The sequence below is a fragment of the Panicum hallii genome, chromosome 9, assembly GCF_002211085.1.
Source record: "Panicum hallii strain FIL2 chromosome 9, PHallii_v3.1, whole genome shotgun sequence".
NCBI lineage: Eukaryota > Viridiplantae > Streptophyta > Magnoliopsida > Poales > Poaceae > Panicum > Panicum hallii.
In genome coordinates, this window is record NC_038050.1 from 10053824 (window position 1) to 10072194 (window position 18371).

General features: G+C 43.1%; 2 protein-coding genes across 5 annotated transcripts; one reads left to right on the forward strand and one right to left on the reverse strand.

Annotated features, from left to right (window-relative positions):
- The first annotated feature begins 443 nt into the window (after positions 1-443).
- LOC112873504 (protein DETOXIFICATION 33-like) lies at positions 444-4791 on the forward strand. The gene is made up of 7 exons (XM_025936463.1): positions 444-718; positions 2771-3312; positions 3396-3482; positions 3590-3646; positions 3748-4105; positions 4209-4295; positions 4389-4791. Exons 1-7 carry the CDS (start codon positions 518-520, stop codon positions 4539-4541), a joined length of 1485 nt encoding a protein of 494 aa, XP_025792248.1. The 5' UTR covers positions 444-517; the 3' UTR covers positions 4542-4791.
- A 3939-nt stretch (positions 4792-8730) lies between these two features.
- LOC112875091 (protein DA1-related 1-like) lies at positions 8731-17214 on the reverse strand. Of its 4 annotated transcripts, none has more exons than XM_025938795.1 (18): positions 16992-17214; positions 16667-16790; positions 16482-16538; positions 16260-16374; positions 16091-16107; positions 15961-15990; positions 14724-14863; positions 14257-14344; positions 13200-13253; positions 12664-12829; positions 10828-10948; positions 10667-10750; positions 10431-10550; positions 9983-10195; positions 9845-9904; positions 9620-9738; positions 9438-9496; positions 8731-9335 (listed from the first exon to the last, which is right to left on the reverse strand). In XM_025938795.1, exons 7-18 carry the CDS (start codon positions 14829-14831, stop codon positions 9010-9012), a joined length of 1518 nt encoding a protein of 505 aa, XP_025794580.1. In that variant the 5' UTR covers positions 14832-14863; positions 15961-15990; positions 16091-16107; positions 16260-16374; positions 16482-16538; positions 16667-16790; positions 16992-17214; the 3' UTR covers positions 8731-9009. The 4 variants fall into 4 exon arrangements, with proteins under 4 accessions (XP_025794580.1, XP_025794579.1, XP_025794578.1 ...); XM_025938794.1 differs by adding an exon at positions 15048-15155 and having other exon boundaries at positions 15961-16107; XM_025938793.1 differs by having other exon boundaries at positions 15961-16107; positions 16992-17213.
- Between the last annotated feature and the right edge of the window lie 1157 nt (positions 17215-18371).

Consider the following 18371-nt stretch of genomic DNA (forward strand, 5'->3'; position numbering starts at 1 on the left):
TTTTACCAGAAAAATACCGATACTTAGCTTGATCAGGTGGTATCAGCACGGTCTGCAAGAAGGTATAACAATTAAATTAGCAATTTTTATAATATGGCATTTGAAATAAAGATGAGAAAATATTACGTTTCATATGCATTGATGGTTGAAGTTGAACAAAATTTGACTCGTATTCTCCGAAAACGACATATGCCTTGAAGCAGAGGTACTAATTACGTACACACGGATAAGCCCAAATGAATACCATTTCAAAAAAAAGTTTAAAAGGAAACTCGTACTTGTACAAAACTAGCTCTCTTGTGGTCGTACACGTACGCCTACCAACCCTCGCCCTTCCAAGCAGCATTTATAGCCGGTGCCCCTGCCTTCACTCAAACACACTCCTCTCCACTACCGGACTACCAGAGAGAGAGAGAGAAGCCTATATATAACGCCCAATTCTCAGCTGCTGCCAGAGGCCAGAGCCCCCACCCTCTCCCTCCCCCGACGATAGAAGGCGGCCGGCTAGCTAGCAGCAATGGGTAAGGCGGTGCTGAGCAAGAGCTGGCAGGAGTCGAAGCTGCTGTGGCACATCGCCTTCCCGGCCATCCTGACGGCCGTGTTCCAGTTCTCCATCGGCTTCGTCACCGTGGGCTTCGTGGGGCACATCGGCTCCGTCGAGCTCGCCGCCGTCACCGTCGTCGAGAACGTCATCGAGGGCTTCGCCTACGGCGTCCTGGTAATTAACTGCCCGTCGTCGTCTGCCCCCTTATTGTGAACGCCGCCGCCAGCTCGGTCTGGTAATTAAGTAGGCCCAGCTACCTACCTGCTGATGACACGCACGCACGCAGCGGTAGATATATACATTGTAATACACGCTGGCTCTGTGTGTTTCCACACATGGAGTACCACGCAATGCTAGCTACTAGGGGCCTATGCAATTAGCTCATGTGTAATCCTTCTATTTGATATAGAAAATCCGTTACGGTCTGGACTAAAAATTAGTCCGTAGATCCAAATACGCCCTAGCGCCCTAAGCTGATGTAGTCGTTCTTATTACCGCTGCTGGTATTCTTCCTGCTTTTGGATTTATCCCGGTTAGCTAGTTATCTTATCATAGAGCATTTTAATACTATATATACACTAATACACAGTTATATATGGTAGATCGAATTAAAAGAAATATTATATATATCTACGGACACATACTTATAATTGCACGTATGTTTCTTGCTAATCGAACGATCGACCGGTGGTGATGGGGTGAAGTGGTTTGCACGTCTCCATCATATCGCCCGTTCTCGCAGATAGATGCGATTTGTTCCCTGTCATATGCGTGCGTCCACCTAAAGAAACAAAACCACTTGTTCGTATATCACTCCGCTAGCTCTTTAACAAGCTTATTAATTACGGACCTTGGCGTCCTGGAATAAGTAGTAGGTAATGCGCGTGCGAGTGCTTTAGTTTTCACGAGCCTAGCTGCATGCCGATCATTGTTTGTTTGCTTTGTCAAAAGGACAGTTGAAACTTTAAAGTGACCAGGGATCAAACACCGAGGATTCTAGCAGTGGTACGTGATGTGTGTGGCGGATGGAACGCCAAGTAAACCCAACCACTGCCGATCGAAGCACGGGTGTAAAAGCAAAGCAGACGGGAGCCAGATGATGATAACGCTGGAAAAGGAAGGCACAAGGCACACCAGGAGGACGGAGATGGATTGCGTCTCACCCAAATTATCTACTTATCTATCTAGAATCCGCTGCTGGCTCCACGCTCTCCGGAAGTTGGTGGAACCAACAAACAAGACGCTCGATTAGCACCGAACTCAGTCAAGCATAATAAGGTTTCTGTGGCAGCGCCGCGCTCAAAGTGTCCTGCCTCGTGCTCACGCACCATCTACCATGCATCAGTCACGGGCCAAGGTCAAACTTGCGTGCGCGCGAAACCAAGCTGTGCGCTATCTGGCTACTAGCTAGTTGTGGCGTCTCATCAGCTGCGAGCTAGCTATGAGCAAAGGCCAAAGAAATTCGTGCGTTTGACCGGCAAAGCATCCATCGATGGCGACGGCGACGACACGCCGAGAGAGCGCGCACCATGCATCATCCCCCGGCCCGGTGGTCGTTTTCGATGGGTAGGTGCTGGAGGAGAGGAAGTGGCCTGCTTTTATTTTAGATGCATGGTGGGATCCGATGAGAACGAGGCCCCTTCTTCTTCCCAGCTACAGACAGCTGACAAGCAAGTAGCTAGAACCCCTACGACGGACCGGATTTCCTGCCGCAACGCAACAATGCACGGGGCATTGTTTCCCGGTTCTTTGACTTTGTCCACACGCCGCTAAGTATAATATATGCCGCCCGATATGCTTACACATTTACGAGTGAACTTGCTCTTTGTTTAGTTCCTTCTTTTTGAAGGCATATATAAAAATTTGCACGAACCAGGTACTTAGCAGATAGGAAAATGCTGAAACTTCACTTGATTTGGTTACCTTATTGATATTTAGTGAGAGGATGCAAAGGAAAATAATAATGAATTTAATTGATGCTGCAAGATTATTATTTTTACTGAACAATGGAACCAATATTATTGCGATGATTATTATCTTGGGATGGCCGGATGAGGTCAGGCTTCTTCTTCTTCTTTTTTGAAGTGGTGATTAGCGCTTATGCCAGCTAAGGTTTAATCAGATTAACAAAGCTTGCGGATTTATTTTTAGAAGTTTCAACTTTCCCGCCGGCGCGCGCGCACCATCTGATGACCAAGCATCGCTGTGTTGATCCATGGCATGCAGCTCGGCATGGGCAGCGCGCTGGAGACGCTGTGCGGGCAGGCGGTGGGCGCCGGTCAGGTGGACATGCTGGGCGTCTACATCCAGCGCTCCTGGATCATCTGCGGCGCCACCGCGCTGGTCCTCACCCCGGCGTACCTCTTCACGGGCCCCATCCTCCGCGCGCTCCGCCAGCCCGCCGACATCGCCGCCGTCGCCGGCACCTACTGCCGCTGGGTGGTCCCGCAGCTCTTCGCCTACGCCGCCAACTTCCCGCTGCAGAAGTTCTTCCAGTCGCAGAGCCGGGTGTGGGTCGTCACGCTCATCTCCGGCGCCGGGCTCGCCGTCCACGTCGCGCTCAACTACATCTTCGTCACGCGCCTGGGCCACGGCCTCCTCGGCGCCGCCATCGTCGGGAACATCACCTGGTGGCTCATCATCGTCGCGCAGATGGGGTACCTCGTCTCCGGCTGCTTCCCGGAGGCGTGGACGGGCTTCTCCATGCTCGCGTTCAAGAACCTCGCCGCCTTCGTCAAGCTGTCGCTCGCGTCCGCCGTCATGCTATGGTTGGTACACCTGTCCCTTGTTATCTGTGGTTAATTACTGAAGCAGCAATTCAGATTAAACTCATATAATTAACCCATTACAGCTTAGAGCTCTGGTACTACACTGCGGTGCTCATCCTTGTAGGTTTCCTGAAGAACGCACGACTTCAGATTGACGTCATGTCCATTTGGTGAGCAACCCCCAGCAATTATCCTCGCCGTGACCTATCCTCACATAGATTCAACTCAATTTATTTACAAGACAATTTAACCAACCAATTGGTGTGAAAATTTACAGCATCAATTACCAGCTCTGGACCCTGATGGTTGCACTGGGATTCAACGCAGCAGTCAGGTAATTAATTACCACAAGAACTCGACTAGCTACTCGAGCACCATTCAGCTCGGCACTCGATTGCTTGAGATCTGACGCCCAAACTGCGTGCTCTGTCGCAGCGTGAGGGTGTCGAACGAGCTGGGCGCGAACCGGCCCAAGGCGGCCAAGTTCTCGGTGGTCATGGCGGTGCTGACGTCGGGCTCCATCGGCGCCGTCTTCTTCGCCGTGTTCATGGCCTGGAGGACCGGGCTGCCGCGCTTCTTCAGCGAGGACGAGGACGTGCTGAGGGAGGCCGCCAGGCTGGGCTACCTCCTCGCCGGCTCCATCTTCCTCAACAGCATCCAGCCCGTGCTCTCGGGCGTGGCGATCGGGGCAGGGTGGCAGGCGCTCGTGGCGTTTGTCAACATCGGCAGCTACTACATCGTCGGCATCCCGCTGGCAGCCCTCTTTGGGTTCAAGCTCAAGATGGATGCAATGGTACGTCAGGATGAGTAGACAAAATTCAGTTTGATTATCAACGTTAACATCTGGATATTCAGAAACTATATATATGTAGTGAAATGTACTTGAAATTCTGCAGGGGATTTGGGTGGGCATGACACTGGGCACTCTGCTCCAGACGGCCATACTCCTCTTCATTTCCTACAGAACCAAATGGGATAAACAGGTGAAGTCCTAGACTGACGAAAGATTCACTTCACTGTCGATTAGTCAGAGAGATTATTATCTGAAGAAATTGTCTGAACCGTGAATGCTGCAGGCAATGCGGGCCGAGGAGAGGGTAAGGGAGTGGGGAGGAAGGAGCGACGCCCTGCCGTCGGCGACGCAGGTTGCGCCGGCGATCGAAGACGCGGATCGGTTGTCAAATGGTTCTGGAGACTTGCAGCTGCAACCGCAACACAGAACAGGGTAGATTTTTTTTAGGATTAATATGTACAGATTGATTGAGTGGAGCTTAATAGTGCCGGAACCCCCTTTAAGTTCCCTTTCCAATCTTGAACGACTTTTGCCCATTTTTTGTCAGAAGATCACATGCTGTACTTAGATTCATTTTCAGTTTTTAGATATTTAGAAAGAAATTCTTATTTAAATTTCCCATTTTCTTCTTGTATCTAGAAATGCTAGCTTGCCGAAAATAAAGGAAAGGTGAGTGCACATATCCACTGCATTGAGTCATCGCTTCTGTCTTTTCTATAATATAAGAAATTATATTATGAAAGCAAATGTAATACAATGTTTCTGCAGTAGCGAGATCACCATAGCATTTAGCAGTACTGGTGAAAAATCACCAATCTGTTTTGCTCACGTAGTCACGTGTGGGCCGGGGCATTGCCTCATACTGTTTCTAGAAAGCCAGATGCACAACAATATTTTATTTCTGTTGTCTTAGGAAACCAGACTCCATGAATAGATTCAAGGGGCATGTTTAGTTAAGGCTACGTTTACTTCAGCTTTCTGAATCTGCTTCTGCTTTCACAAAGCAGAAACTGAACCAAAGGTGTTCAGCTTTTCTGCAGCTGTTTTGAAAAAGCTGCTTTTTTCTGTAGTACAAATTTGAAAGCGGATTGTACCCTGCAACCTTTTGCGAATTTATGAAAACTACACACCTACTATTGGTCACATATATACCCTTTCAATTCTTTTTTATATATAAGAAAATAAAGATTTTCATATATAGAAAAAAATAAAAAAGAATAAAAAAAAGTTAACTCCAAATATTTTCATATATATATAAAAATAAAGATTTAAAGGAAAAAGAATTTGGTCATCACAAAGAAATATTGTATACTATCAATTTGCATAAAGATAATATATAACTTTTTCACAGTCGACAACTCACAGCAGTTTTTTCGCAGCTCACAGCTGAACCAAACGCACCATATTTAGTGCTGAACACCTAATGCATCCATGGCGTCATCTTATGATGTAGTTGTTGATATCACTTGCATCGTCCTAGGGACCAGTCAAAATGACGCTTTATGGTTTATTCAGCATGAAAGTCCTGACGCTCTGCAACAATTTGCTGCCATTGATTTTTCTTTTCAAAGTCGAACCTACCACGTGTCCTAAATAGGATGTGTATAGATCTGCTACCATTGCTTTTAATAGCGATATTGAACAAACTTCTCTCTCTTTGCACATCAAAAAAGAGATGAAAAACTTTTTTCGAGGAGTAATAAAGTCAAATTCAGTATTGCAGTCCAGCTTGCAAACAACTACCTAACCCGATCAACCAGTACGTGTGGATTAAGTAATCAAAGACGTTTTTTACACTGGTTAACCTCGTCCATGAATTGCCCTCTTGCGGACTTCCCTATCAACAACGGAAAAATGAACTCATTTTTCTCCACCTGCTCCGATTCTGGCGTCGCAATTAGTCCATCGGTTCTTCACGTTTCTTCGGAAAAGGACATCGCTACTAGCTACCTTTCCAAACGTTGGAAAGATAATGGGAAATATCCAAGTGATAAGGATTATTTCAGCTAATTTCAGAGTATATGCGGATATCCATCCGGCGCTTTTGTTAAGATAGTGGAAAAAATTCCGGCTTCAAGAAGTGTCATTAGTGCAACATTATTACATAACGTAGCGAGCACTAACAACATCACCACATGTGCAAAATTTGGCATCCTATGCGATTCTAAGTATGAAAGACCATCTACAGGAGGTCAAAGAAAAAAAAAATCTGATTTACACTCTCGAACTATCGTAAAAATCCGTTTCTCAACTTTTAACCAGAAAATCGGATAACAATGGTCATCCAACTGTTAAAATCAAAGTTTGGCCCTTTAGGTGGTTTCGAAGGTGGTTTTATATTTTTTTAAGATAAAAATTCTAATTAGATTAAAAAATTAAAACTATTATTTTAAATTAGAAAAATATGAAACTAGCACCAAATTTTTTCTAAAAATATAACCTGCCTATTATTGATCTATTTGAATCTTATTTATTTAAAAATAATAGGCATAACTACAAGCAACAAAATATTATTGATCTATTTGAATCTTAAATAATAGGCATAACTACAAGCAACCAAACACTATAAATATGGAAAAATTGGATCCGAATAGCTAGTGCCGATAGATAGGTTATATTTTTAAAAAACTTTTTGATACCCATTTCGTATTTTTTGACTTAAAATGAATTACTTATGAATTTTTTTAGTTTAAATTTGAATATTTTTAATTTTTATAAAATAAAAAATAACCTTTGAAACCACCCAAATAGCTAAATTTGTCCGCTTTTGAAAGTTGGATGGTCTTTGTTATCTGGTTCTATAGTTAAAGGTTGAAAATCGAACTTTTATGATATTTCAAAGGTTCGAACCGAACTTTTTCAAAAAAATGCGTAGCGCGTCAACTCTAGCTAACGGCATGATCGAGTCATCAACCTCATTCCCTTTTTCATCACTTTGCAGTAATTGTGCATAGAAATGGAGCCAATGCATACCTTGAATAATAAGACCTGCAAAAACGTAGCTAGCACTGGGGATTCATTATGCATATGCTTTATTTTTTTCCCTTACCAACTACATTGTATATGTGTAAACATCTACTAATATATACGGTTTGTTTTCTATGCTGCTACTTGAGGGAGAAATTAGCAAGAACCTGCAAGACATGTTGGCATATTTTGTGCCCCTCCAACTGCCCACGATAGCTCTGTTTCACGCCAAATATACACCCATATCTAGGTCAAACAATTATCTATTTTTCTTCCCGTAGACCATTATATCCACAATGAACTGATAATAAATGGAAGCAACCTGACGTAATAATCTGGCTTAGTTTCCGGCCTTGTTCATCTTGTCCCCCTCATTTAATTTCTCACTCGGCCACATCTATCCCCACTGGTCCAGCTAGTGACCAAGTTATCAAGTGAGTAGGTAGCTGCGTCAATCACATAGGTCAAATAGATGATGCTCTGTGTTCCTTGACAATGCATGAGGTAATGAGTGTTCCATATATAGGACCCTATGTTCAGGCTTTATCTGTCTAAAACAAACCCAACATGTTGTTTCTTTACTGGGATCTTTTGGGAGGAGGCTTTTCAACCAATAAATAAAATGCGTAGAGTTTGTATTTTTTTTTTTAAAAAAAGCGATAGAATGTCTGTTCCATGAAATTCCTTTTTTATAGTTAATGTCAAGTCAGAGGGCATCTCTGGATATTGTTGTATAAAATGCATTAGATATCTCTGGATATCTCCTTCAGTAACATATCTTTTTCAGAAGTAAATTTTTTTTTGCTAGAGTCGACTTCTTAAGTCTAAACCACACTGAACCTCACGGAAAAGAATTCTGAACCACACCAGAGCTACTTGCACTCGATTATATTGGTTCCTAATGTAAGAGCAGTGTAGTCAACAATAATCTTATCTGGCAACGCGATCGCGTGCTACCAACTCATCAGTTCATGAGACTTGCAGTCTTTGAGGTGTCACCTACCCATCGACAGAGACACAATCCTAACATGAAGGCACCGATCTTTTCTAGGGCTGGTAATTACGTGAGCGTGAGAGAAACACTGCCGCGTCACACGACCGCTGGTCACCGGAGCGATGGCAAACGGCCACGGAGTGCTGGAACGCAGAGAGTGATGCGGCAACCTGTTTTGATTCTGTTTTCTTTTCCAGCTCAAGAGTTGCCTTTTGGGGTATCCATCAGATCAGGATCAGGGTTTACTACTTTACCGGTTGAAAAATAAAATGCGAAGGTCACCACTAAACACGAAACACTGTTCCCTAAGCCGGTAGATTTCAGTGTTTCAATGAGAGAGCATTTGGGGGGCAAAGAAGAAAAAAAAGAGGCTTGCCTGCAGTGAAGCTCTCCTAATCTGACTAGGCATGCTTGTGATATGGTCATATGGAGGTCGGTCCACAGTTTCGTTTAGCTCACCTCGTTCCTTGCTTTTGCCAAAGCATAATACCGTTTACTAGTTACAAGAATTCAGCATAAAGTTGGAAACTTGGTATTATCATACAACCATTATGAAAGTAATAGTAAACAAAAGATCGAAACACTGGAATCTACCGCGACACAAAGAAAAGCAAGAAATTGAAAAGAGCAGAGCATTCAAGCACTTGCCTTCAAACACAGGAAAGTGTATACTATGTTCGACTTTCTTTTGCATTAAGTGATAACATTTTACATGGCTGGTCAAGCTAAAGACCACATAAATTCATGCGTGAACTGTGCAATTATAATTGTATAAAAGGAAAACAATATTGTTTCTCTAATGGACCGTATAACTAAATCCTTATTTCTCTTCTCGCCTATACTTCGTGTACTGTAGATGCTATATACCCTTAGGTATGTGTAACTGGAACCAAGAGTTCTCAAAAATCTATACCATGTTTGAACTTGAGGGAAAAACCCAGCTTTAGTACGGAAAAGACCCCGTCAGCTTGATATGATCAAGGGTACTTCTCAATCCGTACCGCTCAACAGCTCGCATGCCTGCTCGAAACCCATCTCCGTAGGCCGCAGAAGAATCTGTCTCAATCTGGTGCTTGAAAAACTCGCCAAGTCTCTTTTCAAATTCTGTCTTTGCACCTTTTTTTGATGAGGAGGATGTTGAAGAGGATGATGACCCTGCCGAGGTGGTTGCCATGCTAGCGGAACCTGATGTGATTTCTGACTCAAGCCACAGATGAGCTAGAACCTGACAGATGCCTTCTTCAACCTCTGGACTCAGGGTTCGGTATCCTACCGAAAAAAGGTATTACGATAGTAAATATTGTTGTTCTGGAAACACAGAAGTATGAAGAGGATGCTGCAAATGAAAATAAACAAGCAAAACTGGAGTACCTTTAAGTCGAAGGTAGGCATGCATCATCTCATGAGCAAGAATTGAGCCAGTTAGCAGCCTGCATGCAATCAAATCAATGAAAATGAAAACATGTGCGCATTCTGATGTATTGGTAGTAGGCATTCATCAAAGGAAAACAAAAATCAATTGTAATTAGTTTGTTAAATAATGAAAAAAATACCTTGGCAACCCGTACAGTATAAGAATTGCAGTCACTTCACATCGTCGAATGAGTTTGTAAGGTCCTGTGATCATATCTATGATTTTGTTGTCTGGTCCAATTATTGGCCTTTTTAATATCTGTACAATATAATTATGTTATTTTATATTAAATCGTAAATGCCCTTGAGTATCACCAAATCAGGAGATCAATTTAGCAAAACAAGGAAATGTTTTAAGATCTTACAGTTCTGACAATCTGTTCTTCAGATAGGCAGAGACCTCTGGTTTCAGGAAGGTGGTGTCCCTAATCAACGAGAGTAAAAGGATAATATTAGATTTACGCTATGTATACCACAAGATAATGGATAGATATATCACTTACCATTTTCTCTGCTTCCATAGCTTCATTTAAAGCTTGTCGCTCAACCAAAAGCAAGGGAACTTGTTGTTCTACTTTCATGTTCATACCCTCGTAGAATTCTTGAATATCAATGTATAGTGGCTGACACTCGTTGGTGTCCATAATTGCAGTATGCAGACACTCCAAGCAGAGTCTCCGGCCGTCATCTAATGTTATATATTGACTATGCTTTGGCTGGGGTTGACAGCAAAACAATAAAAGAAGGAAATGTTGTTGGAATCACCAGAGTCATGAAGATGTGCACTATAGATGGCACAAGATAATACAATTCATCAAATTCAGAAGTAAATTTCTGAAAACAGGCACACAAATGCAGCTGCTGAAGTATTTAAATGGCATGCTGGAATGGAAATTCCTTTTTGACAAATCCATCAATACATATATAACTGTACATAAACATAACACTAACCTCCATTCGCTCACAACTGCAGCACCTAGGTGTACCATCATTTTCATGGGAAGGGCAATACTTCTGCATCCAGAAAGGATGGGCCCGGTACTCAATGAGGCCATTTTTATTTGTGGGAATCTGGTTACCAAAATGCCATCAGTGGTAAGAAAACCTCAATGGATAATCAAAATTAAAGAATTAGTTACTACTAAAATTTCAAGCTCATTTATCAGACTGAAGTGAAGAATGCTTACGAAGCTATTGCAAACATCACATTTAGGATGGAAACGCTCCTTGTAGCAGGACCTGTGGTACGCATGGTCTTCATGAACAGCAAACTTCCAAAAAGAAAGGTTGGTGTTAATTATCTTGTGAAGTTGAAGGATGTCATGTCAGGGACGTTCTAGTTTTATACCTCGTACTCTGATATTGGTCTATCACAAGCGTGACACCTGAAGCACTGGGGGTGCCAAACAGAGTCCATACAACTGAGAAACCGTCCATGACCAATTGGAGTTTTGCATCCAGCACAAACCCTATAGAAGGCAGTGGTGCAACCCCAAACAAAGGAAATTACAGAACGGAAAAGCTTAACAAGAGAAAATGGAGAGAAAAAAAATCAGATAATAAGATTCCACATCACACTGTAAAGAAGGTTCAGATAACCCGACAAAACAATCGATCCATGTTGCATATCAGTGAAGATAATTCTATACTATTAAATGTATAGATTTTTGAGAAGTATCATCCTCAAGATAATTCTATACTATTAAATGTATAGACTTCTGACAGCACTACCACTGGATGTCAGTTAATTTCGGATCTGGTCGTGGCAGTTTTTCAGATTTAGCACGGGCGTGAACGTAATTTGTGATACCTGGGTGTGCGTGCGTGTGGATTTGGATAGTTGGATGTGTTGTAAGGGTTCTCTACCCTTTTTCTTCTTAATATAATGATACACAACTCTCCTGCTGTCTTTTTTACATTTTGGCCCTTTTCGCAAAAGAAATTCACATTTAGACCTCTGGGCGAAGTATTTCCACGTTTGGACCCTAGGGGTCGGCGCCATGACCTATGGCGCCGAGGTAACACGTCTCGGCGCCGTAAGCCATGACGCCGAGGTGACAGCCCCACGGTAAACGTGGCGCCGACGTGGCAGGGAGCTTGGCGCCATAGGCCATGGTGCCGAGCTCAACGCCACAGATCTCGGTGCCGAGCTTGGCGCCATGGCCTATGGTGCCGAGCTTGCTTTCAAAAATCCCACCCCCCTTCTCTGCCGGGCGTCGGGCGGAGGCGGCGCCGGCGCCGGCACGGCCTCCCCGCCGAGGGCGGCCAAGGGCCCCGCGACGAGCAGAGCGGGGGCGGGAGCCGAGACCCGGCCCCGAGGCCTGCGCGAGGTGCGTAGGCGGCAGCCGCGCCGGTCAGCGGAAGCGGCGGCAGCGGTGACGACGACGGTGAGGAGGTGGGCGCCGATGAGGGGAAGCTGCGGCGGCGGCGCCTGAGATCCGAAAGAGAGAGGGCAGAGGGAAGAGAGAGAACCGAGAGAGAGATGGCGGAAGGGAGTGAGTGAGAGTGAGAGCGCAGAGAGAGGAGGAACCGGGGACCCCACGTGGCAGGGAGCTCGGCGCCATGGATCTTGGCGCCAAGCTCCCTGCCACGTCAGTGCCACCGTTGCAGCCACGTTTACCGGAGGCTGCAACCTCGGCGCCATGACTCAAGGCGTCGAGACGTGTTACCTCGGCGCTGTGAGTCACGGCGCCGACCCCTAGGATCCAAAACCGAGAATACTTCCCCTAGAGGTCCAAACGTGAATTTTCTTCAAAAAAAGGGCCAAAATGTAAAAAGTACGGGCTCCCCTGAGTGTTCGAGAGAAAAAAAAAGTTTGCAGCCATAATATGTTTGCAGAGCAAATGATGCTTCTCCAAACATTTTCCAAACTCAAACCCTAGACCTACACTAGAATCCAGAGTTGTTTTTTCTCCTTGTAATATGAGAGACAACAAGCTACTGCAATGGAACCAAGTCTAATACATCTGATGACTAATGTCTCAGGATGGTTTTTCTCCTCATTATCAGAGGTATCCTCCTAAACTGTCGTTCACCGCATTAATGTGACATGCAGAGTGTGTTTATGCTTACTAGTATTTTAAAAAGATAAATAATAAAGAAGCTTGTGCTAAATGGAAGGTAGATTATGTAAAGTGGCAGAAGCAACTAGTGAAGCATCATAATGTACCATTACGAGAAATACCTCAATCCACTTGTGGGGGGAACATTTGGGGGCAAGTTACTTGCTGGAGCACTTTCTGAGTGAACATCTTCAATCGGAATATGCCGACGAGGAGGAGGTCCATCGTTCATACTTTCTTGCAAAGCCCGTGCAAGCTGTTCATCTTCATCTAGAGTATGACCAGCATCTGATTCATAATTACAAGACAGAGCGTTAAAATTCACGGTTCTGACCAACAGTAGTCGTTTTCATATGCTCATTTGTCAATCAAGAACTGCTATACGCTATTCTTTTGGTAATCACTAAAGAGGCAAATTTAATATTACAGAAAAACCCTGTCCAAAAAAAAGTTATGTTATTTTTGGTCCCTGAACTTGAGAACAACACATTTAGCCTCTGAACTTGTATATGCTGTCAAGGCACGTCGAAGCCTTCTTTAATTGGTAATTAGAGATGAAACGAAATTTCAGGTTGTTAATTTGAATTTGCAATCATAATGTGAAATCAATTAACAGTTATCTGAATGAATATTCTGAAGAGGAGGTCCATCATTATACTTTCTTGCAGAGCCCGTGCAAGTTGTTCATCTTCATCTAAGTGGTGCTCAGTATCTGGTTCATAATCAAAATAAAAATGGCAAAGCATTAGCATTCATAGTTCTGGTTAAATATGCATATTTGCACATGCTAATATTTCAATCTAAAACCAGCTTTCTGCTACTTCAGGTAATTGCTAGAGAATAAATTTTAAAATCATATAAAAACTCTGTCTAAAAATGAGTTGTGTTGTTTTTGGCCCCGAACATGACAACTCCATATGTAGTCCCTGAACTCGTATATGTGGTCAAGGCAGGTATGCACTATTTAAATGGTAATTAGAGATGACATGTCATTTCAGGTTGCTAATATGACTTTGCAACCGTCATGCAAAATCATAGAAAAGCCAAAATTTTGAATTTATAAAGAATTATGATGTCGTTTACTAGTTTTCAATTAGTATTGCTTCACAAAGGATATCGACATACATTACCATTGATTATAGAACAGTGCTCTGTCATCACTGGTTGCTAAATTACGTCAGGTTTAGAACTGCTCTTAGGCCCCGTTTTGATCCCTTCATTTTAAGGAATTGGAATCTACTTAATAGAGTAGGCTATTTGTCTTGGAATGTGGCATTCCACAACTTTCCAAAGTATATATATAAGCTTATCTTAAATTCATGGGGGTGGGAGATGGAAATTGATTCTATAGATCCTCATGTTATGTTTCTAATGTACAACTTATAGCACACTCTTCGACTCACTTCCCTATAGCAGAAGTGCAATACATAAGTATCTCTCTCATATGGCCAACATAATATACAAATATATTCCACATACAACTATATTAGCTTAATTAATTTATATCTAAATTATGATTATTAGAATGGAATTCAATTCCAAGGATCCAAACGGGGCCTTAGTGATAACAGTTTAGCAGATCTGAAATTTACTCTCAAGTTTAAGGACGCAAGTAGCAGAACCACACAATACAATAGAAATTTTTTATGCACTTTATTTGCCTCTAAATTAGAAATAGCCAAAAACATGCAAAAATGGGGCAGCGTAATACAAACCAATGGCCTTTCCCTTCCTTTGATCTTCCTCTGATAAGGATAATGCAATAGCATGATCCATGTCTTCATCCTCATTGTCATGCGTACCCTATTTTTTGTTATAATCAAGTAAGGAATAATTAAGTATGCAAAAAGCATATCCAGTGCTATTCCTTCCTCTCAGGACTGAGGAACATGCCCTATGTTGTGAGTCCTGATATATATTAAAAAATACTGTGGCTCTAACTAATGAAGCACAAATCGATAAGTTGTTCGCAGACAAACCACCAAAATCAACATGACATCAGAAACAGGTAAAGATCTATTCCAAATTAAGAGAGTAAACAAAATATGGGAAGTACACTGAGCAAGTGATGGTATATGAAATCAAGGAGCTTCTTCACTTTTGTTACAGTAGATATTACTTAAAACTAATTTGCATCAGTAAACATAAATATTAAGAGGATAAGATGAAAGCAGAGCAGTACATATGATTTAGTGTGCTGAGTGGAATAGCCTTCATGGGAGTTCCCGTTGTAATGTCCTCTTGAAACTCTATTTACTGAACCTTTAAATATTTTACTCAACCAACCCATGTTTATAATCTGGAGGATCAAGAGCCTTCTTCCTGCACCGCAAAACAAGTCCATTTAGATTCATATTTAGAGGAAACATGTGCACATGAGTTCTTCATATTTAAAGGCCATTGATGGTCTGTGTATATCACATTCTAGATTTCTTATGCAGCAGTTGACCCATAGAATTTAAGTTCTATATCTCAAAGATTTCCCTCTCTATTACATAGTCCCTACCCCCTTCCAAACACCCACCAGCCACCAAACTATGTTCAACGTTTGCCCCCCACTCCTTCAATACCAGCTCTTGACGTGCCTCTCCCCAACTCACCTGTGGCCCTGACACTGGAATAAATACAAAAGAATCTAAAAACGTTTTCATAGATTGGGAACATAAGCACATCCAGCAAAACAGGCATCAAGTTGTCGTCGCTGAAGGTACGATGCAAGGCACATTGACACTCACTAAGCAAGAGGTGAAGGTGGAAGAATCAAGCACATTCACAGGCTAGAAATTCTCTGTGGTCCCCAAAATTTTCATCCACTGATTTATAGCAATTTCATCTTCCTTGCCAATTTTTTAATGTGTATTCCAATAGTAGGCACAGACCTCAGAGGAAGAGGTGAAGGCGCATGAATTTTCAACAGTCAAGCACGTTCATAGGTTTAAATTCAACCACAATCCTCAATGTTTATGACTCAGGAGAAGTATAGCAATTCTATTTCCTTATTATCTTCTAATGTAGATTCCAACATTAAGCATTGGTGCATACAGCCAGAAAACTGAAAACGCCATCGCGTGTCTAGCACTAATCACTCCTAAAATTTGCTTGGTACTTATACAATGTTCAGAGTGCTCTTTGCTTTGAAACTGAATACCATCAACTATGTAGAAAAGGGCCAGGCTCAGTAGTGTACTCTACATTACTTTAAAAGGACGAGATCACAACACAAACAGGATTGTGGGACACCGCAATGATGAAATATTGAAAATTCCATATGCATGGCATCCTGTATGCAAAATGCACACAGCTAACCGCAAAAAATAACCTCTATTCTCCAGTGGAATGACAACTGAATTTTCCAAGGACAAACTATCAGAAAGAATTGTAGTCGCATTAGAACTAGAGTAAGAGATCGACTGGCTTACCTTGAGGAAGGTCAGATATGCTCCACTGTCCTTTAATTCAGCAAAATACAATTGCAGATGAAAATGTCATCAACGATGTTATATAAACTACGACGAAGAGACCAGCAATTGGTCATCTACACAGCTATACCTGTTGTTTATTTTCCCCTGAGTTCATAAAGGGGGAAAAAATCAATCAATACAAGTTATTTATGGTCTGGAGTCCTTAAATCGAAAAGTATACTACAAATTCAACAAAATAGCTTAGCATGTCTCTTAAATTTATTATACATGGAAAACATTTTGAGAGCCTCAAATACCACAAAATGCAGATCCATCCCTGCTTGTATAAATGTTTTTTCAAGCTGTGCAGAACTGACTGGTGACCGACCAAATCCACATCAAGCTGTCATCATGGTATGATGAATCTAAATTCTGCTAGCCAGTACAAAAACAGTCAGTAGAGAATGCAAGTGTGCCTTCAAAGGAGAAGAGACTTCAGAATAAACTAAAATGGTTCATGTCAGTTGTCTTATCCTTACCTGAGGAAGCCTTGAAAGGTTAAGGAGGATCTTGGAGATAAGGGGTATCCCTAGTTCCTGTTCCGCAAAAATGAGCCATCATGAGGCAAAATGGAACAGTAGAAAGGGGAACAATTAGAGCTTTTGCCAAAAGTAGATGCAAATTAGTTGAGCACCAAAAAGGGTAAACAGCAAGGTATAAGTACCTTGATCTCAGCATCAAAGGGTACAGATATTTGACTGGAAGAACAGCAGGGACCGGCGCGGAGCTCACTGCGAACAACCCCCACCTTAATGTCCCCAATCAGGCAATGATCACACTCCCAACTCCTGCACATGAACATAGAGAAGGCATTATGGCAGTCCCCACAAGGCATGGAAGTACAAGCACCGAATTCAGCACAGCAGTTCACCACAAAAAGACATCAACTACCAAATTATACTTGAGTGCCGGTGAAGCAAGTGAATTACGGCAAAACAACCCAAGATCATCGTAATTCAACTAAAAGAAGCAGAGAGAACGAGACTAACCAGTTCAGAGCTTTCGGATTCAGGAAAGATCCCCACTTGCTGGCCTTCTTTCACCAGAACCGCCGTCCGGCTGGAGAGGGAAGAGCCGACAGAATAGAAGGGAGAAGAAACGGGGAGAAACGATGGAGATGGAGGAAAGAAGCGAACAAAGCGTGACATGGACGGGAAGGCGGAGGTGCGGCGACAGGGAGGCCGAGTCCAACAGAAGGCAAAAAAGAAAACAATGAGCTGAGGGTGACATCTCTCTCCCGCTCCCACTGTCACTCGCCCACCGCCCCGCCCGCGCGCCCGCGTCGCTGTCGCGGCGACGTCAACACCCCCACGCGCGCGAGGCCGGCGGGAGGGGGAGGGGGGAGGTGGCCCACGTGGAGCTGAGGCTGGCGAGCATGCCCGGCGGCGTCTGGCGCACGCATTCCGTCGAGCGCCCTGCCTGCGCATCCAGGAAATTCCCTGGCGGTTGGGCTTGGGGTGGGCGGGTGATTGGAGGCGGAGGGAAGACGGGAGTGGGGTGACCGGTGACGGGTGAGAGGTCGCTGCCAGAGTCAATGGCAGTGCAGGCCAGGTTGTTTTTGCAGAAAACCCCTCTTTATAGTAATTAATCATTGAAATGGTTCTTCCCTTGAGAAGGATGTTTCTATTTTTTTTCATTTCTAAATAGAAACCATAAAACGGTGCTTCTGAAAGGTTTACGGATAATTGATAAGTCATCTTATTTTCACTGTAAATCTCTGTGAACCTTGCTCAGTGTCTAAATCCATATCTTTAGGAAGCTGCTCAGGAAAAACCCAACCATCTTTTTAGGAAATCAACGAAGGGATGAGTCCTAACTCCTCACTCTGAAATTTTACCACCACCAATTACAGAAGTTCAGACCCAAAGGACCTACATTTACAGGCAACTGAGAAGATCAAAATAGTTTACTCATGTATTAAATGACATGTATATGTTCAACACGTAATCTCCGCTGCAAACACTCAACAGTAAGGCTCACCTTTGACTATTAGCGGTGCTTTAGTTTCCTTATTGCCAATACAAAATAAAAAACATTGTCGCCTAACAAAATGTAAGAGCGTTATGTGGTGATTCCTATTAAGTAACTACCATGGAACGTTATTAACTCATTAGGGGTTAGGAACAAAACATGGGTATGTAGGTGAATTGGGTATGGCATGCGGTGGATTGAGCAAGTACAGCAGTTTAGAGGAATGATTGAGCAAGTACAATGCGTCTTCTAATCGACACCCATGGGCTCTCGCCTGACCCCATTAAGCAATGATTCAGTGCACGAGGTGTTACTCATATTGTACTGTTAATCTGTTATAAAACTTAAGAAGTACAAACTAAGTATGGTCCGTTTGAATCAAGAACGGCATTGGGGAA